At 44.6% G+C, this 22,419-nt stretch overlaps 1 protein-coding gene across 6 annotated transcripts in view; it reads right to left on the bottom strand.

Moving 5' to 3' along the window:
- Positions 1 to 6,999: 6,999 nt before the first annotated feature.
- MSH5 (mutS homolog 5) overlaps positions 7,000 to 22,419 on the bottom strand; it is a 66,856-nt gene continuing 51,436 nt past the window's right edge. For all 6 annotated transcript variants that reach the window (XM_075836326.1, XM_075836327.1, XM_075836329.1 and 3 more), the window contains 11 exons: positions 20,769 to 20,878; positions 19,818 to 19,898; positions 18,174 to 18,261; positions 15,492 to 15,678; positions 15,281 to 15,407; positions 14,682 to 14,831; positions 13,959 to 14,033; positions 13,693 to 13,836; positions 10,400 to 10,537; positions 8,809 to 8,882; positions 7,000 to 7,832 (listed from right to left, as the gene is read on the bottom strand). In XM_075836326.1, coding sequence (XP_075692441.1) covers positions 7,724 to 7,832; positions 8,809 to 8,882; positions 10,400 to 10,537; positions 13,693 to 13,836; positions 13,959 to 14,033; positions 14,682 to 14,831; positions 15,281 to 15,407; positions 15,492 to 15,678; positions 18,174 to 18,261; positions 19,818 to 19,898; positions 20,769 to 20,878 — 1,283 coding nt within the window. In that variant the 3' untranslated portion in view covers positions 7,000 to 7,723. The remainder of the gene's footprint in view (positions 7,833 to 8,808; positions 8,883 to 10,399; positions 10,538 to 13,692; positions 13,837 to 13,958; positions 14,034 to 14,681; positions 14,832 to 15,280; positions 15,408 to 15,491; positions 15,679 to 18,173; positions 18,262 to 19,817; positions 19,899 to 20,768; positions 20,879 to 22,419) is intronic.

Genomic DNA, 22,419 nt, shown 5'->3' on the forward strand with positions numbered 1-22,419 from the left:
TAGGTGACATGATGTACGCCAGGAAACTAACTTTCCATTAGCGGTAATTGACAAACAATCATCTTCTGCAGAACAAAGACGTGGCTGTAAATAAAGACAGGTATACGCCCTCCGAGAATCTAGACAAATACAGTAATAAACAAAATAAAGGTTATATCACTGGTCATCAGAGTGTTCCCTGCTGTTGAAAAACTACAACTCCCAGCATGCCCTGACAGCCTGTGGCTGTGGGTTATATATTCCCTTTAACTGGATACAAACATGTTGTGTACTTTATGTTGGTCCTGGTATTTGTCATATCGTATCATTGATCGGAGGATGAGGGGATTACAAGACATAAATATCTTAAACAATGAGCACAAGTAACATCTGGGATTCCATTGTTTCTGGCATTTTAACCTCTACAGCTGATTCACAATCTCTTTGTTTGCACCGTTCTAAGAAATCCTTTCTTTTTCTTCCTTTCTGGAAATAATATTTATATGCAATTTTGAATTACTGTAAATGTTTTGCAGCTACTTTATTTAAAGGGAAACTCAGATTTTTTAAATTAAAAAATATATGGATTTGAGGGAATAATATGCTCAATAGTATATCTGTTCCATCAGTTCAGTCTCTTAGGGCAGACACCAGGTTTATAACCACCATAGTAGAAAAAGAAGGGGGGGAGGAAGCCTCCAGCTCACCTGACACATATGCTTTGTGTCGCTGACAGCGCACGGGTCCTCGTGTCGGCACACGATATGTAGATAGCAAGGGTAAACGAAGGTTGGATCCAGCGCTAGATAAGATAAAATGGAAACTGTTTCCAAGTTTTAATGTTTCTTCTTTAAAAAGGGTCCAAAGGTTTGGAGTCCTGGTGTGCAAAAAGGAATATCAATCCAATGATGAATGGCTTCATCATTGGATTGATATTCCTTTTTGCACACCAGGACTCCAAACCTTTGGACCCTTTTTAAAGAAGAAACATTAAAACTTGGAAACAGTTTCCATTTTATCTTATCTAGTGCTGGATCCAACCTTCGTTTACCCTTGTTATAACCACCATACCCATGACCGGTCAGCTCTCCTGTGTGGTGTAGTATAGAGGAGCTGTCAGCTCTCCTGTGTGGTGTAGTATAGAGGAGCTGTCAGTTCTACTGTGTGGGGTAGTATAGAGGAGCTGTCAGCTCTCCTGTGTGGTGTAGTATAGAGGAGCTGTCGGTTCTCCTGTGTGATGTAGTATAGAGGAGATGTCAGCTCTCCTGTGTGGTATAGTATAGAGGATCTGTCAGTTCTCCTGTGTGGTGTAGTATAGAGGAGCTGTCAGCTCTCCTGTGTGGTGTAGTATAGAGGAGCTGTCAGTTCTTTGTGTGGTGTAGTATAGAGGAGCTGTCAGCTCTCCTGTGTGGTGTAGTATAGAGGAGCTGTCAGCTCTCCTGTGTGGTGTAGTATGGAGGATCTGTCAGCTCTCCTGTGTGGTGTAATATAGAGGATGTGTCAGCTCTCCTGTGTGGTGTAGTATAGAGGACATGTCAGCTCTCCTGTGTGGTGTAGTATAGAGGATCTGTCAGCTCTCCTGTGTGATGTGGTGTAGTATAGAGGAGCTCTCCTGTGCGGTCTAGTATAGAGGATCTGCCAGCTCTCCTGTGTGGTGTAGTATAGAGGATCTGTCAGCTCTCCTGTATGGTATAGTATAGAGGATCTGTGAGCTCTCCTGTGTGGTGTAGTATAGAGGAGCTGTCAGCTCTCCTGTGTGGTGTAGTATAGAGGAGCTGTCAGCTCTCCTGTGTGGTGTAGTATAGAGGAGCTGTCAGTTCTCCTGTGTGGTGTAATATAGAGGAGCTGTCAGCTCTCCTGTGTGGTGTAGTATGGAGGATCTGTCAGCTCTCCTGTGTGGTGTAATATAGAGGATGTGTCAGCTCTCCTGTGTGGTGTAGTATAGAGGACATGTCAGCTCTCCTGTGTGGTGTAGTATAGAGGATCTGTCAGCTCTCCTGTGTGATGTGGTGTAGTATAGAGGAGCTCTCAGCTCTCCTGTGCGGTCTAGTATAGAGGATCTGCCAGCTCTCCTGTGTGGTGTAGTATAGAGGATCTGTCAGCTCTCCTGTATGGTATAGTATAGAGGATCTGTGAGCTCTCCTGTGTGGTGTAGTATAGAGGATCTGTCAGCTCTCCTGTGTGGTGTAGTATAGAGGATCTGTGAGCTCGCCTGTGTGGTGTAGTATAGAGGAGCTGTCAGCACTCCTGTGTGGTGTAGTATAGAGGATCTGTCAGCTCTCCTGTGTGGTGTAGTATAGAGGAGCTGTCAGCTCTCCTGTGTGGTGTAGTATAGAGGACCTGTCAGTTCTCCTGTGTGGTGTAGTATAGAGGACCTGTCAGTTCTCCTGTGTGGTGTAGTATAGAAGATCTGTCAGTTCTCCTGTGTGGTGTAGTATAGAGGATCTGTCAGTTCTCCTATGTGGTGTAGTATAGAGGATCTGTCAATTCTTCTGTGTGGTGTAGTATAGAGGATCTGTCAGTTCTCCTGTGTGGTGTAGTATAGAGGAGCTGTCAGCTCTCCTGTGTGGTGTAGTATAGAGGAGCTGTCGGTTCTCCTGTGTGATGTAGTATAGGAGATGTCAGCTCTCCTGTGTGGTATAGTATAGAGGATCTGTCAGCTCTCCTGTGTGGTATAGTATAGAGGAGCTGTCAGCTCTCCTGTGTGGCGTAGTATAGAGGAGCTGTCAGTTCTCCTGTGTGGTGTAGTATAGAAGAGCTGTCAGTTCTCCTGTGTGGTGTAGTATAGAGGATCTGTCAGCTCTCCTGTGTGGTGGAGTATAGAGGAGCTGTCAGTTCTCCTGTGTGGTGTAGTATAGAGAATCTGTCAGCTCTCCTGTGTGGTGTAGTATAGAGGAGCTGTCAGCTCTCCTGTGTGGTGTAGTATAGAGGATCTGTCAGCTCTCCTGTGTGGTGTAGTATAGAGGAGCTGTCAGCTCTCCTGTGTGGTGTAGTATAGAGGAGCTGTCAGCTCTCCTGTGTGGTGTAGTATAGAGGAGCTGTCAGCTCTCCTGTGTGGTGTAGTATAGAGGATCTGTCAGCTCTACTGTGTGGTGTAGTATAGAGGATCTGTCAGCTCTACTGTGTGGTGTAGTATAGAGGATCTGTCAGCTCTCCTGTGTGGTGTAGTATGGAGGATCTGTCAGCTCTCCTGTGTGGTGTAGTATGGAGGATCTGTCAGTTCTCCTGTGTGGTGTAGTATGGAGGATCTGTCAGCTCTCCTGTGTGGTGTAGTATAGAGGATCTTTCAGCTCTCCTGTGTGGTGTAGTATGGAGGATCTGTCAGCTCTTCTGTGTGATGTAGTATGGAGGATCTGTCAGCTCTCCTGTGTGGTGTATTATAGAGGAGCTGTCAGCTCTCCTGTGTGGTGTAGTATAGAGGAGCTGTCAGCTCTCCTGTGTGGTGTAGTATAGAGGATCTGTCAGCTCTCCTGTGTGGTGTAGTATGGAGGATCTGTCAGCTCTCCTGTGTGGTGTAATATAGAGGATCTGTCAGCTCTCCTGTGTGGTGTAGTATGGAGGATCTGTCAGCTCTCCTGTGTGGTGTAGTATAGAGGATCTGTCAGCTCTCCTGTGTGGTGTAGTATGGAGGATCTGTCAGCTCTCCTGTGTGGTGTAGTATAGAGGATCTGTCAGCTCTCCTGTGTGGTGTAGTATGGAGGATCTGTCAGCTCTCCTGTCTGGTGTAGTATGGAGGAGCTGTCAGCTCTCCTGTGTGGTTATAGAATGTCAAATCTCCAAAGCAGCGACTCCTAAATACATTCTATATGGCAGTTTTTGGCCTATGTAGAGGTCTTTCAACTTCAACATGTTAGGTTTGTTCTATGTGGAGGGAATTAAGTAACACAGTGGTGTAGAGGCAGGGACAGTAATCCCTGTGTATTACAGGCCATATGATCAAGTAATGGTTTTTTGGCTTCTCCTGTAACCGCTTTTAAGTTATTTCACATCAACAGGATCAGTCATCAAAAAACATGAATATTTATATATTTTTATCCAAAATTACCTGTTGCTTTAGATAAAGGACAGGAACGTCTATAGGGCGATTTCACACAAAAAAAAGAAAATAGTTAGCTCCCCCTTCAAGGAATGGAGCAGAGAGGTTTCCTTTATCCACCACATGGGCGTACGCGAAGGGGGTTATGGGGTTAAAACCCTCACTCTTGTACCTTCAATACTCCTGGGAGTGGCTCTCCTCCTCAGGCTGTTGTACATGAAATAGTCTGTCTGCCATCTGCAGGTGAAAGGTGAACATTACATGAGCGATGATCACTTTTCATCAGCATCTCCAGATCTCCACATCACTGCTGGCTGGAGAAGTCCTGTACTGCTGTGCCCAGCCCTCTCGGGAACAGAAATCAAGCAGAGAAGGTAAGTGTGTGTATGTGTCATAGCGTTCATGTGTGTAAGTGTCATAGCGTTCATGTGTGTATGTGTCATAGCGTTCATGTGTGTATGTGTCATAGCGTTCATGTGTGTATGTGTCATAGCGTGCATGTGTGTATGTGTCATAGCGTGCATGTGTGTATGTGTCATAGCGTGCATGTGTGTATGTGTCATAGCGTGCATGTGTGTATGTGTCATAGCGTGCATGTGTGTATGTGTCATAGCGTTCATGTGTGTATGTATCATAGCGTTCATATGTGTATGTGTCATAGCGTTCATGTGTGTATGTGTCATAGCGTTCATGTGTGTATGTGTCATAGCGTGCATGTGTGTATGTGTCATATCGTTCATGTGTGTATGTGTCATAGCGTTCATGTGTGTATGTGTCATAGCGTTCATGTGTGTATGTGTCATAGCGTTCATGTGTGTATGTGTCATAGCGTTCATGTGTGTATGTGTCATAGCGTGCATGTGTGTATGTGTCATAACGTTCATGTGTGTATGTGTCATAGCGTGCATGTGTGTATGTGTCATAGCGTGCATGTGTGTATGTGTCATAGCGTGCATGTGTGTATGTGTCATAGCGTGCATGTGTGTATGTGTCATAGCGTGCATGTGTGTATGTGTCATAGCGTTCATGTGTGTATGTGTCATAGCGTTCATGTGTGTATGTGTCATAGCGTTCATGTGTGTATGTGTCATAGCGTTCATGTGTGTATGTGTCATAGCGTTCATGTGTGTATGTGTCATAGCGTGCATGTGTGTATGTGTCATAGCGTGCATGTGTGTATGTGTCATAGCGTGCATGTGTGTATGTGTCATAGCGTGCATGTGTGTATGTGTCATAGCGTGCATGTGTGTATGTGTCATAGCGTTCATGTGTGTATGTGTCATAGCGTTCATGTGTATATGTGTCATAGCGTGCATGTGTGTATGTGTCATAGCGTGCATGTGTGTATGTGTCATAGCGTGCATGTGTGTATGTGTCATAGCGTGCATGTGTGTATGTGTCATAGCGTGCATGTGTGTATGTGTCATAGCGTGCATGTGTGTATGTGTCATAGCGTGCATGTGTGTATGTGTCATAGCGTGCATGTGTGTATGTGTCATAGCGTGCATGTGTGTATGTGTCATAGCGTTCATGTGTGTATGTATCATAGCGTTCATATGTGTATGTGTCATAGCGTTCATGTGTGTATGTGTCATAGCGTTCATGTGTGTATGTGTCATAGCGTGCATGTGTGTATGTGTCATAGCGTGCATGTGTGTATGTGTCATAGCGTTCATGTGTGTATGTGTCATAGCGTTCATGTGTGTATGTGTCATAGCGTTCATGTGTGTATGTGTCATAGCGTTCATGTGTGTATGTGTCATAGCGTTCATGTGTGTATGTGTCATAGCGTTCATGTGTGTATGTGTCATAGCGTGCATGTGTGTATGTGTCATAACGTTCATGTGTGTATGTGTCATAGCGTTCATGTGTGTATGTGTCATAGCGTGCATGTGTGTATGTGTCATAGCGTGCATGTGTGTATGTGTCATAGCGTTCATGTGTGTATGTGTCATAGCGTTCATGTGTGTATGTGTCATAGCGTTCATGTGTGTATGTGTCATAGCGTTCATGTGTGTATGTGTCATAGCGTTCATGTGTGTATGTGTCATAGCGTTCATGTGTGTATGTGTCATAGCGTGCATGTGTGTATGTGTCATAACGTTCATGTGTGTATGTGTCATAGCGTGCATGTGTGTATGTGTCATAGCGTGCATGTGTGTATGTGTCATAGCGTGCATGTGTGTATGTGTCATAGCGTGCATGTGTGTATGTGTCATAGCGTGCATGTGTGTATGTGTCATAGCGTTCATGTGTGTATGTGTCATAGCGTTCATGTGTGTATGTGTCATAGCGTTCATGTGTGTATGTGTCATAGCGTTCATGTGTGTATGTGTCATAGCGTTCATGTGTGTATGTGTCATAGCGTGCATGTGTGTATGTGTCATAACGTTCATGTGTGTATGTGTCATAGCGTGCATGTGTGTATGTGTCATAGCGTGCATGTGTGTATGTGTCATAGCGTGCATGTGTGTATGTGTCATAGCGTGCATGTGTGTATGTGTCATAGCATGCATGTGTGTATGTGTCATAGCGTGCATGTGTGTATGTGTCATAGCGTTCATGTGTGTATGTGTCATAGCGTTCATGTGTGTATGTGTCATAGCGTTCATGTGTATATGTGTCATAGCGTGCATGTGTGTATGTGTCATAGCGTGCATGTGTGTATGTGTCATAGCGTGCATGTGTGTATGTGTCATAGCGTGCATGTGTGTATGTGTCATAGCGTGCATGTGTGTATGTGTGTGTCACATTGTGTATGTCACGGCCACGGCTCTCTCCTCTATTTACATAGCCCGTTGGTTCTAACACTAATTGAATGGACAACTGTGCTACGAAAATAGCGTAGGAGTGCCATGAATTTTTGTTTGGCGCCTGCTACATCTGTATATGTGTGATGTGTGTATGTGTGTCACAGTGTGTATACACTAGATGACAAACTGACATAAGATTAATAAATGAATGAATGACGAGAGGCATTTCTCATTTTGCTCAGAATAATTTTTTTTAATGCTGAAAGACTGACATAAAAACTGAACATTAGGGCACCAATAACCACAGAACAATCTGCTCATCTATTTATAAATACTCCACCCAAATTTATTTTTATAAATATATAACTAACATGGCAGAAAGAGATAAAGTGTGGCTTGAGTACTGCCAAGCCTCTGCCCTCAACCCAGGGCCAAAGCACCCTAGAGCACCTCTGGGATAGACTGGATCCTAGGTACGTGCTGCCTTTCAACCTCATACATATATATATAAGACTGTGGTTGTTAAGCAGTGACTCCATAGCAACCAGGCTGTCTCAAATTACTGAGAATTATTACTGTTATTACTGTGCATATGTTTTTAATGGGGAGAAGGGAAGTCAGAGAGAATATGCAGCAGCTTATTTTATGTTAAAATCCAACACGCCCAATCATTCTTTCCCCTGATATCTGCTGTCGGTGAAGAGTCAGGACCCCCACATACACATTAGATAGTCGGGCGGTCCTGCCGAAATTGACAGGTTCGGCCAACTTTCATCTAATGTATACGGGCGCCCTCAGTTTGCTTTCTTAATCAACTGTTTCTAAGAGTAAAATAAGGCGGAGAACATATTAATGACTCCGTTATGCTGCAGTTTACAGCTCGTCCCGGGGCTTCTTACACAATCTACTTCCTATGGTGTGAGTCTACAACTTTTTAATATAAGGATATGATAGTTCAGAATATTGCGGAGAAGGGTAGGACTTCATCAGACAAATATTTTTGTAGGTCGGTCTGCGGATCATCAAGGTCTAGACCGAGAAAAGTGGAGACCAGTTTCTGACACCTGAGATGAGAGAAACAAAGAAGTGTGAGCAAAACATAGCAAAGAGAGAGCGTGCAGAATAACCATTTATCTGGAGAATCCAAGGGTAGATTACATGTAGCTATTTCAATGGAAAAATGATTAGATCCATCAGATCCGTCTTTATAACCCAATGCTAATTCCTGCAGTAACATGTAATTGGTCATTTAATACAAGCCGGCCCCCCCCCACCCCAAATGATTAGCAGGGGATTATTTTATTTTTCTAATATGGGAACAACAAGAGGTTCCCAGGCTCTTCTGCTGTTGAGACCCCCAGTGATCCGATGTAATCTGTAGGGGAACCTGTAAGTGTTTAATTTCTCTGCAGCTCCCCCACAGGGGAAACTAAGCATTACACAGCCCTCATTGATATCAGTGGGCTGTCTGTGTAATGTATAGCCGTGCTGGATGCTTGTGATGGGGAGACGCTCTTCGAAGCCACTCTCCACTTTATCTACTAAATGTGGATCCTGAAAATAAAACCTCCTGTTAATTTATAATTCCCTAATTTAGTATTTAAAAACTAGACAGCCCCTTTAAATTACCATCCGGACAGACACAGATAGTTGACAGCTACACTATCTGGCCATATGTTTGTGGACACCTGACTATCACACCTATATAAACGTGTTTAAAATCCCATTCCAAAACTTGCTAGCTAATATGGAGTTGGAATGCAGAGGGTAAGTGAGATTTGCATCAAATGTATTAAGAGACAGACGCCTCTTAATAAATTTGCCGCATTTTGACCTCTCAGACAGGCAAAAAAATCCTTGTACTCCTGCTGTGAGCAAACTAAGATGTGCGCCATAAATGAGCCATTTTTTCTTACTCCGGTGAATAAATGTGGCCTAAACTAGATCTCCCGGGAGACCAGAGACACTTTTAAAATTTGATGAGTTTGGGGAAAAGTGGCAGAAAATGTCTGAAGAAGCAATATCCATTATCTCACTTACTTGTCCATTTTCTCTTGTTTAGCCACCTGATTGAGGCACTGTATGGCATGTCCTCTCCGGAACAGCTCTGAAACCTTAGGTACAACAGTGAAAATGTAATAAAATGGCATGGCATGCCCATAAAGGGTTGTTTGAAGGGTTAAAAAGTAAGAAACGCATGCTAACGAACGTACATACTCAATGAACTCTAAGCTATTCAAGCAGTATCAAGGTGACATAAAAAACACATACACATGCAGTTCTACATGGGACCCTTTGCTTCTCTAAGGCGGTATGCACCCCCCCCCCCCCCCCCGATTGTCAATATGAGGACTTCTGAAGCGGGTGGTGGCTTTCCTTAAATGTGTGATTGGTGGGGGTACCACTCCCAAGACCCCCACCGATCAGCAGAATAAAGGGGCAGTGGGGCTAGCTTGAGATCTGCATCCCGTTCACTGCTGTATCCGACTAGCACTGGATTATAGAGAGGGCGAAAGTGGTATTTGCCCAGCTTCCACCCCCTAGTTTCCTCTAGCCCTTCCCAAACACTCTCAGCAGCAGTTTAAAAAGATTTAAAGTCTCCAGCAATATAAACGTTTTATCTGTGGCAGAAGAGAAGAGGTGATTATGCAGCTTTTACTAATATTAGATCACTAAGGGTCCGCAGGATATGCTTTAAATGTTGGCTAGGACCACAGCTAGGACCACAGCGGCTGGGAGACCTCCAGCTGGGACCCTCCACTTATCAGACATTTATGGCATGTCCTGTGGATATGGTGTAATTCACACATTATTTGACATTTTTGCCCTAGGTCCTCCATCAACCTTGATACCCGGATCAAGATCTATCCAGATGTGTCTAGTACTGCAGCTCAGCCCATTGAAGTGAAGGAGGATAAGCCGCAGCAACAGACAAAACTGCATGGACAAGTGTGTCAGTACTGAAGTGAAGGGGCTGCCTCCCTTGGGCCCACAGAACCCAATTATCGGCCCATCCTGAGGATACGCCATCAATTTAAACGTATTAATGTAATGTTCAATTTTAAAGGGGTTATGCGGGGGACAAAAAATTATTATGAGTGTAGTCCCTGCATTATGTGATACACTCGCTAATATACATTCCGGTCCTCCGCTGCGCTGATTCTGAGATTTTCATAGATTTTTATAGCGCTGTCGGGGGACCAGAAGTCTAGTTGCACAGTCCTCTTTGATGATGATGATACGACACTTTGTCATGTGACCAAACCAGCTGTAGTCCATGTATAAGCAGTAGCAGTAGTACAGCGAGTACATAGAGTACATGACGAACAGTCGTATCATCAAAGAAGACTGTGCAGCTAGACTTCCGGTTCCCCGACAGCGCTATAAAAATCTATGAAAATCTCAGAATCAGCGCGACGGGGGACCGGAATGTATATTAGTGAGTGTATCACATACTGCAGTGAGTACACTGATCATAATTTTTGGCACATCACTCACCCCAGCACTTCTACAGCTTCGTTTTAGCTATTGGTGGGTGTCTTAGTGCTCGGACCCCCACCGATCAAAATTTCTGACATGTCAAAAGTTTTTTAAAAGTTTAGTTACTCTTAAAGAATATTTAGTGTCTTACCTCCACTCCCCTCCTGATGATTTGATCTGGCATGCCGGCCATGGATGCTACCCTGGCTGCCTGACTTACTTCCGAAACGCCATCTTTAAGCTGGTAGAAGAAGACGAGCTCCTCCCCATCAAGACACCATTCAAAAGTCTGCACAGAATAGAGAAGGAGATTTGTCAAAATTAGTACAAATGGAAAAATGGAGCAGTTGCTCGTGGCAACGAATCAGGCTCCTCGATAATTTTTAAGAGACATGAACTTATCGCTTGTTGCGCCCAGCCGAACCAACCCTGCTCACTCCCAGCTCGCCGCTCTCTCATAGGAGCTGCCACCCGGAGGTAGTGCTGCGTCCCACTGCCATGACAACCAGGTCTCCATAGCAGTGTCAGGCGTTGTGCACGCTACCTTCCCCCTACTAACGGCTCTGCTCCTAAACACCACCGCTGGCAGCCGCAGCACATAGAAGGGGACCCCATATAGCGCAAGAAGCCAGCCGCACAGATGCAAGACACACACTGGAGGGACCACAATATAGAAAACCAGGTATGGGGGTTTATCCCTCTTGCAAATACCTTTAAGAGGTATTCCCATTGCATTTACGATGGATAGCTATGGGACCCGCACCTATCTCCAGAACAGGGGTCACCCAGCTCCCGTTCCACCAGATGGGACAGCTCGTGTTCTGGAGATGGATTGCGGGTTGCAGCTGTTGGTCCTGTGGATGTGCCTGGATATACATGTCTAAGATTGGGAGTAACCCTTAAATCTGAAAGCCGCTGCGAGGATTCAGGCAGCTATGCATTACCCTTGCAGATGAATTGCCGATAATTCGCCAGAACTCAACGGCCACGGTGGATGTCCACAAAAGTGCGGAGAGTCAGTGTTGTCCCCGGGGCCTATGTCAGCGGTTACTTAGCAGCAGCTGAGTATATTAACTAACGGTTCAGCCAAAGCATTACTTGGTATAAAGGAGAGATTGATTTTTTTCGTCTTTTTTGTACACACTCCTTGCTTTGGCTAAAAAAAAGACGCATAAACAAACCACCCTGTGTGAATCTGGACATATGGAGGAAATTATTGCAATGTGAAACTTTTTTTTTTTACCAAACTTCAGTATAAGTAAGTACAGCAAATGTAGGGAAGCTCAAGAGTGGAACGCCTTGCAACGACCTGTGAGTTCTGTATGTTCTTTGCCTCGAGCATTTCAAATCACATCCCGTTTTGATTTATTTTGCTGTGACTGGATAAACAAGATTTTTGTAGGGGATTGAGATGTATTTTAGTTACATTAAGGGGGGATTCACACGAGCGTGATTTGGCAGCGTGTAGGGCGCGTGGTTTTCGCGCGGCACGCAATGCCCTATAGAAGTCTATGGGGCAGTACACACAGTCCGTGTATTTTGCGCAGCGTTTGTTCGCTGCGCAAAATACGCGACAGGTTCAATAACTCTGCGTATTTCACGCATCACGCACCCATTGAAGTCAATGGGTGCGTGAAAACCACGCATGTCGCACGGAAGCACTTCCGTGCGAACTGCGTGTTTGCGCAACAGCTGTCAAAAGGATGAATGGAAACAGAAAAGCACCACGTGCTTTTCTGTTTCCAAGCATCCAAACGGAGTGAACCCCGACAACCGAAGCTAACTTCACCGGGTTCGGCCAAACTCGTTTTGGCCGAACCCGGCAAAAAAATTTCCGGTCCGCGACGTCGGGAGACATTCACTGTGCATGGTGCTGAAAGAGTTAAACTGTTTCAGCACCATGGACAGTGACTTGCGATCCCAAAATACATGAACCTGTAAAAAAAAACGAAGTTCTAACTTACCGATTACTCCTGTCTCCTTCCTGCAGTCCGACCTCCCGGGATGACACTTCAGTTCAAGTGACAGCTCCAGCCAATCACAGGCCAAGCACAGGCTGCAGCCAATCACAGGCTGCAGCGGTCACTTGGACTGCCGCGTCATCCAGGGAGGTGGGGCCCGATGTCAAGAGAGGCGCGTCACCAAGGACGCGTCACCAAGGACGCGTCACCAAGGCAACGGCCGGGAAGTTCTCGGTAGGTAGGAACTTTATCTTTTTTTTTTACAGGTTTTTCGCTGTTGTGTTCGGCATTCACTGTCGAGGGTGCTGAAAGATTTAGCTCTTTCAGCACCTTGGACAGTGACGGGCGTTGACAAGCCTCATCTCTATGATGCCGGCTGCGCGAAAATCACGCAGCCGCGCATCAGACACGCATGACACACGCAGCTGTCAAATGGTTTTTGCGCTCGCAAAACGCTGCGTTGTTTGCGCGCGCAAAAACGCAACGTTCGTGTGAATCTGCCCTAAGACTTGGGTTCCATTACTGGATTACCGCGACTATGACGCGCAGCCTCTAAATCTCCCTTTGAGGGAATAAGTTGTGGGCGAGAATTTTGATCATGTCAAATGACCTTTTTCCCCCATAGGGAAACACTGAGGGAAGCAAGTTATGGTAATGCCAGGATTTTAACTCGACTCGTTGCAGTAAAGCCCTAGCCTAAGACCCCATGCACACGGCCGTGCCCGTAATCACGGACAGCCATCCGCATTTGCGGGTCGTGCTCCCATGTAAAGTATGGGAGCATGGTCCGTGTAAAGATAGGAAATGTCCTATCTTTTGCGGCAGCTTTCTACCGCCCGGACACCTTCCCGTAAATAAACGGGAAGTTGTCCATGGACAATAGAAGTGAATGGGTCCGCAATTATAGACGATTTTTATGGTCGTGTGCAAGGGGTCTAAAGCTTCATGCACACATCAGAGAGCCTGTATGGCTCCATAGTACAGAGCGGTACAGGACTCTGTGTGCTTTCGCAGGGTGCTATGTTGTTTGCCACATATGCCTCCGTTTGAAAGGACTCATACATTTCTTTGGTCGCCGTATTACGGCTCTGAACAACTCTGAAGTAGTACGGAGCAGTAATATGGCCATGTGCATGGCACAGACATGTGCACGGAAGCTGCATGGGGGCACGCGGAGGCCGTATAACGGATCCATAGGCACTCTGTGTACTTCCATATGGTGCCTCTGTGAGAATATCTGTAATATGGCATGCAATAGCGCATGCCATTACTTTTTTTCTTACCAGTTCCTTATGAATTCAGAATTGGGAGCAGACAGAGCTACGGCATAGGACCATAACCGTCTATGGACGCTGTATTATTGTTCCGCATTAGTAATATGGCCGTGTATAAGCGGCCTCAGGAAAAGTGGGTAATAAATGAAGACATAATGAATACATTGTTACTCACAGTATTGATAAATGTTATTGTAGCACGTTCTCACCTGATAATGCACGATCGGACTTTCCGGGAGAATTTTTAGCTGTATTAGACTGTGAAAGTTAGTAGAAAGTAAAATATGGGGGCAGGAAGACCCCTGCTTTATCCAGTGTCTGAGAATGGCAGATAAAAGGGAAAGACCGTCCACCTGGAAAGACATACAGAGGTTCTCTACTACAAGTGACACATCTATATATATATATATATATATATATATATATACACTTATACATACATGCAACAACAGGGAGCATCAGTGATTTTGCTTACCGTATTTGTTCCTTTTCCAAATTCATCTATTAAAATGAGTGAATTCGCTGTTGCGTTATTTACTGCTCTTGCCACCTACATAAAGGAAAATTTAAAGTCAATAAAATTTAATTTCTAAAGGGTATGTCCACCTTTGCAACCATTTTTTTCTTTTTACTTCCCTAAAATTAACAAAAACTGAAGCAATTTTGCAAATAGTCTTATTTAAAATCTCCTATGATTTGGTGTATACAGCTCCAAACATACAAATCTATGTGTCTCCATGGCTACAGACTACACACAAACCCTGTGTGGTCTGATCCTGCAATCATACTCCCTTCCATCTGTTCCCTACTTCTCAGTAACCTACCGAATTGATGTTATTAAGAAGTAGGGGACAGATAAACGGGAGTATGACTGCAGGATCAGACTACACAAGGTTTGTTTGTGGTCTGTAGCCATGGAGACACATAGGTCTTCGTAGATGCTGTATAAACAAAACGGTAGGGGATTTTTAATCAAGACTATTTGCAAAGTTGATCAGGTTAACAACTAATTAAGGTATCCATTGAGCAATATTTCTAAAGCCTGAACCATTTTTTATTATGTACATAGTACCTAATGTCTGTACTCTGCAACTGTGTCTGTAATGTGACTACTACTTGTTTATGTAATTTTTTACTCCTTTCTTTAAAAATAAAAATTATTAAAGTTGACAAAAAAAGTTAAATAAGAGTCACAAACCTGGTTTAAATCAATCATGAAAGTGGACAAGCCAAGAGAAATAGATTCACGGGTCTGTAAACGTGTAAATATTCCATCAATGGGTCCGATTTCAGCAAAAGAGGCAGGGACAAAGCTTCCAATCATAGCCATGAAGACAATTAGACCCACCTGTGATTAAAGATCACACAGTTAGCGTTCTACCTACCATACAGGGAGTTCACGTGAATGCTATTAGGGCTGTGGCAAGAGAGGACACAGCACTGCTTCTCCTGCTTACTGTGGCACTGTCATGGGGGCTGTCTGCAGCCACCACTAGGGGGAGCTCACTGAATACAGATTTATACAGGCCCCATTGAGTTCAAAGCTAGCTGTATAAATCAATATACATTTAGCTCCCTCTAGTGGTGGCTGTTTGCATCTAGAATTATATGAATTATCCGAATTCAGAAAAACAGAGCTCCCCTCTACAAATATATTATTAAATTAAAATGAAAGAATTAGAATTTAAAATGTCTCTGCTTATTCTTGGTATATATTTGTATAGAGTTTTAGAGTTAAAGTCTACCTCTACTTTGGATAAACATTTAATATATATCTTGCGTTATGTTTCCTGTTACCTGTTTCAGATATACACTTTTCCCACATGAGTTGGGTCCTGTCACAATTTTTATCCTTTTCTCTGTCTCTCCAGTCATGGCTGGGTTTGGGACGAAAGTTCCTGAGCAAAATACCAAAAGGGGGTGTCTGGAAGAAACAAAACAGTATAAAGCCAACGTTCTGTGTTACCGGTACAAGAAGCCTTGAGACGATGGATCTACTCCTCCTCACCTGCCCTCCTTTATATTAATGATGTTGTTAGAAGTATAACAAGGACGGACGTATCCATTCTCACGGGCGGTGACAGCCATGGCAAGAAGAGCATCCATCTGCCCGACATACTCAGTCACCTCATGCAAAACAGCCGACCTTTCCAGGATCAACGTCTGCAACTGATGCATTATCATGGTCTCATGATCTGTGGAGGACCCAAGAATATTTACTACACCGAAACGCTTGTGGTTTGGTCCCCATTGCCTTAAAGTGGTTGTCTGCGGCCGCTGCAGGGGAAATGTAGTATTACATGTAACACATGGACAGCTTGAGCCTATCAGAGAAGATGCCAGTTCTTGTCAGCGGTTCTCCGCTTTGGTTCATAGAGGGGAATCCTGAGCGAGGGGCACTCCTGCATGAGGTCCCATTGCCTTCATAGGGCATATGGACAAGGTTTGTTCTAATGTGACATCCCTTTTATTATTGTTTCTTCTTTCAGTCTTATGCTATGTTCACACTAGCATCATGATTTTCGTTTATAATGATAGATCCAAACGGTGACTGATGGACCACATTAACTTACAATGAGCGGAGCCCATTACGGTTCCATAACGGGTTTCTGTTATTTTTAAGGCACAAGAAGCACTGCATGCTGCGCTATTCTTGCTGTTAAAAGTGACAGAAACCCCTGATGGAGGCTCTGAAGTGTAAATACATCTTACACGGATCATGAGCCTATATTATACTCCATTCACAATTCTGCTGGTCGTCACTGGAGACAGTCAACAAACTTGCTGTCAGACATGCCCGTAACAACTTAGCTGAGCTCCTATAATGCAGGGGGAGTTATATTTCCCTACATTTGAGAACTATGCAGTGCCTGGTGTAAAGAGAATACTTAGACCAAGCATTGAACAGATAGTGAACTAGTAAGGATTGCTTGGTGATTTCAGCCTGCAGAATTGTGAATGCAGCTCTGAAGTAAAATACAGGCTCGAACTCAGGATAAGTACAAGATAAGTAATGTATGTACACAGTGACTCCACCAGCAAAATAGTGAGTGCAGCTCTGTTGTATAATACAGGATGTAATTTAGGATCAGTACAGGATAAGTCATGTAATGAATGTACACAGTGACTCCACCAGCAGAATAGAGAGTGCAGCTCTGGAGTATAATACAGGATGTAACTCAGGATCAGTACAGGATAAGTAATGTAATGTATGTACACAGTGACTCCACCAGCAGAATAGTGAGTGCAGCTCTGGAGTATAATACAGGATGTAACTCAGGATCAGTAGAGGATAAGTAATGTAATGTATGTACACAGTGACTCCACCAGCAGAATAGTGAGTGCAGCTCTGGAGTATAATACAGGATGTAACTCAGGATCAGTGCAGGACAAGTAATGTAATGTATGTACACAGTGACTACACCAGTAGAATAGTGAGTGCAGCTCTGGAGTATAATACAGGATGTAACTCAGGATCAGTACAGGATAAGTAATGTATGTACACAGTGACTCCACCAGCAGAATAGTGAGTGCAGCTCTGGAGTATAATACAGGATGTAACTCAGGATCAGTACAGGATAAGTAATGTATGTACACAGTGACTCCACCAGCAAAATAGTGAGTGCAGCTCTGGAGTGTAATACAGGATATAACTCCGGATCAGTACAGGATAAGTAATGTAATGTATGTACACAGTGACTCCACCAGCAGAATAGTGAGCGCAGCTCTGGAGTATAATACAGGATGTAACTCAGGATAAATACAGGATAAGTAATGTAATGTATGTACACAGTGACTCCACCAGCAGAATAGTGAGTGCAGCTCTGGAGTATAATACAGGATGTAACTCAGGATCAGTACATGATAAGTAATGTAATGTATGTACACGGTGACTCCACCAGCAGAATAGTGAATACAGCTCTGGGGTATAATACAGGATGTAACTCAGGATCAGTACATGATAAGTAATGTAATGTACACAGTGACTCCACCAGCAGAATAGTGAGTACAGCTCTGGGGTATAATACAGGATGTAACTCAGGATCAGTACATGATAAGTAATGTAATGTATGTACACGGTGACTCCACCAGCAGAATAGTGAATACAGCTCTGGAGTATAATACAGGATGTAACTCAGGATCAGTACATGATAAGTAATGTAATGTACACGGTGACTCCACCAGCAGAATAGTGAATACAGCTCTGGGGTATAATACAGGATGTAACTCAGGATCAGTACATGATAAATAATGTAATGTATGTACACAGTGACTCCACCAGCAGAATAGTGAATACAGCTCTGGAGTATAATACAGGATGTAACTCAGGATCAGTACATGTAAAGTAATGTAATGTATGTACACAGTGACTGCACCAGCAGAATAGTGAATACAGCTCTGGAGTATAATACAGGATGTAACTCAGGATCAGTACATGTAAAGTAATGTAATGTATGTACACAGTGACTCAACTTTTTATTTTTAATTCTATATACAGTATATGAATTGTAAATGATGATCAGGGGTGGGCATATACTGGGTTTGTTAGAACAAGTTTACAGCCACTGCTTGACAAAAATGGATCCAATATCTGAATAGAGCACAAAGTGTAACTGTAAACTGACTAGTCCAAATAATTCCAAAATTTCCCAAATATTTTGAAACTATTGACAATTAATACATATCTGACCTCTTATCTCACAATGGAGATCCCCCAGTACTGTATCCAGCTCTTTGGTCCGTGCACTTCTGTAATGGAGTCGATCGTCTGAAAGAAACTGCTCAAAACAATTGAGATATTACACGGATAAATGAGATGTGAATAAAAGTCTATCACTATAAAAGTCTATCACTATAATATACAGAAAAACATCTTATAAGAATCAAAAACGGAACTCTTGATGCAAATATACAAACCCCGCTTCATCGTGGGGCAAACTGAAATGACACTTCCGGAGCAGCAGAACTCCTGTCCGTGTGCCCTACTAGAACAAAGGAGCGTCATGAAGGGCGTACCCCATTTGGGACCCCCTACCAGCCAGAGCAGAGAGCCCCTGCAAAAAGAGGCTTCCGCTCTAGCAGGGAGCAGGACACCATGACCCAAGTATAAGTCAATGGGGTCCATCGTATGACCGATCCAGCACTGTGTCGTGGTTTCCATTATAAATAAAGGCTAAAAAAAAAAACGCCACCAGCAACGCCAACAATTTAGAAGCATTTTTTAATGCAGTTTAAATTGCCAGAAAAATTCTGTGTGTGAAGGAGGCCTTAAACACTTTTTTTTTTACGTTTATAAATGCTTGTACAATACGCAATGAATTTTAAGCATTTTTTATGGTGATTTTTACAAACATTTTTGGTGTCGTTTTTCATTTTGTTACCTTTTGTATGTGTATTCTCTGGCCTTTTTTAAATTCTATAGAGAAGCCTATGGGATAAAGCTCCACACCCGGAGCACGCTGCATTTTTAAAAAAATCCGATTGACACAAAAAAAACGCAACAACTGGGTCACCAAACGCCACAAGCAAAAAAAAAAACGTTTGTAGTGCAAGTACACACAGAGATTTTTTTGTCAGGCAGGAAAAATCTGCCTCAAAATTCCTTCAGGATTATATTTTTTAGGTGTTTGTTTTAATGAATCAAATACAAAAAACACCGCAAAAAGCCCTCTTTTTCCTGTCTCTCCTTGGTTTCAATGGACGTCCAGAGGCGGAAACCGCTCAAAGAAAGGGCATGCTACTTTTTGTTCCTGCGAGCGGTCAAAAGCCGCCAAGGAAGAAAACACCTCTGTCTCCCATTGAAATCAATGGAGATAGATTTGCGTTTTTTTTTGGCACTGATTCAGATGCGGTTTCCGCGTCAAAATCTGTGCGAACTGGTCCTTATATTTTACTATAGACTAACATCTAGCTGCAGTGTTTTTGGACCGAAAACGCCTAAGAATAGCTATGAAAAACGCCACGGGAAAGGATTTTTCAGAAAATAGCTGTGTATGAAACCAGCCCAAGACCGTATTCACACGCAGCTGCTTTTTTCTGGATTTTTTAATGCCGTTTTCTTGGTGCGTTTTGGTTTGTTGCATTTTTGTGGCGTTTGTGTGGTCAGTGAAAAAACAAGGATAAAGAAAAGCGCGATTACACCTTCGTATAATAGCGGCGGAACCAATAACATGTATGGATGTATTAATTCTGGGCAGCATACAAAGAAGACTATGACTGAATGTTCACTATCTGTCTGTCTTACATAATGATGTTCATAATCTACTAACATAAATGATATAAAAACAACAAGAACTTGTGAATTAGCGAAAAGCAAAAGAAACGAACTTCTCACCATGAAATCCAAACCTTCAATCTGGAAGTCGCACTTCTCCTGCATGAACGGGAGACGCTCAATGGATAGAAGGAATCCTATCTAAAGGCGATAACATGGTTTATAATATAGAGTTCAATCATTTCATTATTCTTATACAAACAAAATAACATCAATGGGGAATTCACCGTTTCAGCACATAAACGTTATTCTTTGTATAATGAAAAGTTCCAACATTTTCCAATATAATTTCTGTATAAATTCCTTGCGGTTTTCAAGATCTCTGCTTGCTCTCATTCAATAGGAACCTTCATTATTTATTTCTAGTGAATAAAAACCAGTCCTCGTCATGTGATGGACTCACAGGTGCATGGCCCGTCACTAGAGGGAGCGCTGATAACTGTACTGTATGGGTATGTTCACACTCAGTGTTTTCAGGCGTAATTCGGGCATTTTACGCTTTGAATTACGCCTGAAAAAACGGCTCCATTACGCCTACGAACATCTGCCCATTGCTTGCAATGGGATTTACGATGTTCTGTTCCCACTTGCCTTTATTTTACGCGTCGCTGTCAAAATACGGTGCGTAAAATAACGGCTCGTCAAAAGGAGTGCAGGACACTTCTTGGGACGTTTTTGGAGGCGTTTTTCATTGACTCCAATGAAAAACAGCTCCAAAAACGGCCGTAAAAAACGCATCGTAAAACGCGAGCTGTTCAAAAAACGTCTGAAAATCAGGAGCTGTTTTCGCCTGAAAACAGCTCTGTATTTTCAGACATTTTTGGTCACTGCGTGTGAACATACCCTACGGAGTCGGGCACCTTACAGTCCTCCTAGTACCAATTAACCCCGCCTTGTCCCTCCACGACACTGTGCCCGTTCTGTGCCATCACTTTCTTTCCAGTGCAATTATGCCTGAAGCATGGGCACCAGTATGCTGTCTATCTTATTCCATTTCCTTTTTTTTCTTACCAATGGGATGTAAATCACACAGCAGGACGGTATCTGAACGTCCAAGGTCTCCAACTCCTTACGGGCGACCTCTGTTAGGAAGTCTGACAGTCCTTGTAGCCGACGTTTCTCTGTCATGGGTGAACACAAAGATGTAAGAACTTCCCTATGGCACACTTAGATTTAGCACCCTATGCTACTATCGTAAGGCTGTATTCACACGAGCATGTTACGTCCGTAAAGGACGGAACGTATTTCGGCCGCAAGTCCCGGACCGAACACAGTGCAGGGAGCCGGGCTCCTAGCATCATAGTTATGTACGACGCTAGGAGTCCCTGCCTCTCCGTGGAACTACTGTCCTGTACTGAAAACATGATTACAGTACGGGACAGTTGTCTGGCAGCGAGGCAGGGACTCCTAGATCGTACATAACTATGATGCTAGGAGCCCGGCTCCCTGCACTGTGTTCGGTCCGGGACTTGCGGCCGAAATACGTTCCGTCCTTTACGGACGTAACATGCTCGTGTGAACCCAGCCTAAATCTCCTTTAATCCGGCTGCCAAAAATTAGTCTAATTTGAATAATCTGGCACAGAAATGCGACACAATGTGGAATTTCACAAGACCAGAAGTAGAAGACACTTGCATGACCCCCCCATACACATACATTATCAGCTCGGCTGAAAGAAGAGGCTGGACGCAGCTGCAGGCTTAAGGGAAGCCGACATGACCGTCCTGGTAGGGAAAGGGTTAATGTTACGAGGTCAGGGAAAGTTGAAGGAGCTGAAGGAGGGACGGGGAGGAGTTAAGGGGGGCGGGGGGGCCGTTACTGCGCTTCCCGCTGTTTCTCGGCATTGAGCCGGAAGCAGCGGGAGGAGTAACACACATTAAGCAAAGCTCCCCGTTGCCCGGTTTTTTAGTAATGGCAGAGGCCTTGATTTTAGAGCGGCTGCGCGCCGCTGCTGTGCACCACGGTCCCGGATGGCTGGAGGAGACCGTGGCTGCATTAACGCGGATCCCGGACGCCGTTTCGCCACGTCGGGCACGGCGTTCGGGGTCTGTTGTAAGGGACAGGCTCCCCTCCCCCGGCCCCCCTACGAGCATGGCTATGGCGGCGGGGGGGGAGTCGGCAACAACCGCTCCTGCGCTGGGCAGGCAGAGAGCGGTGGCAGGGGTGACGGCGATGCAGGCTGTGTCGACCCGTCCCTCTCGGCGGTCCCGACCTCCAGAGCGCCTTAGTCCGGAGGTAGTCCCGCGGACACGGCGTCGCAGAGGGAGCCCGATCCCGGACGCTGCAGGCCAGGCAGCTGGGAGGACCGCCCCTTCCCAGGCCCTGCGTCCTGGCAGGAATCCCAGGCCGCGACGGGGTCCGGCGGTAAGCAGGGAGTCGCAGGCCGGGCTCCCTGTCACCCCTCCCCCATCAGATGGAAGATGTCGAGAGCAAGGTACGGCCGCCCCGCATGGTGATGTTCCGGCCAGGGGGCAGGCTTCGTCAGGATCGTCTAGACGGACGACTAGATCTGCAGCGACGTCGAGGCAACAGGTCCGGTCGGAAGTCTGGGTCCCGGCGGTCGGGCGGCAGGTTGCCGGCCCATCGGTCAGCGCGTCCTCATCCCCTTTCCGAGGATGTCGTTGGGAGGGACAGTCGTCGGCGAGAGAAGAACTGGAGGAAG

The sequence above is a fragment of the Rhinoderma darwinii genome, chromosome 8, assembly GCF_050947455.1.
Source record: "Rhinoderma darwinii isolate aRhiDar2 chromosome 8, aRhiDar2.hap1, whole genome shotgun sequence".
Classification (NCBI taxonomy): Eukaryota; Metazoa; Chordata; class Amphibia; order Anura; family Rhinodermatidae; genus Rhinoderma; species Rhinoderma darwinii.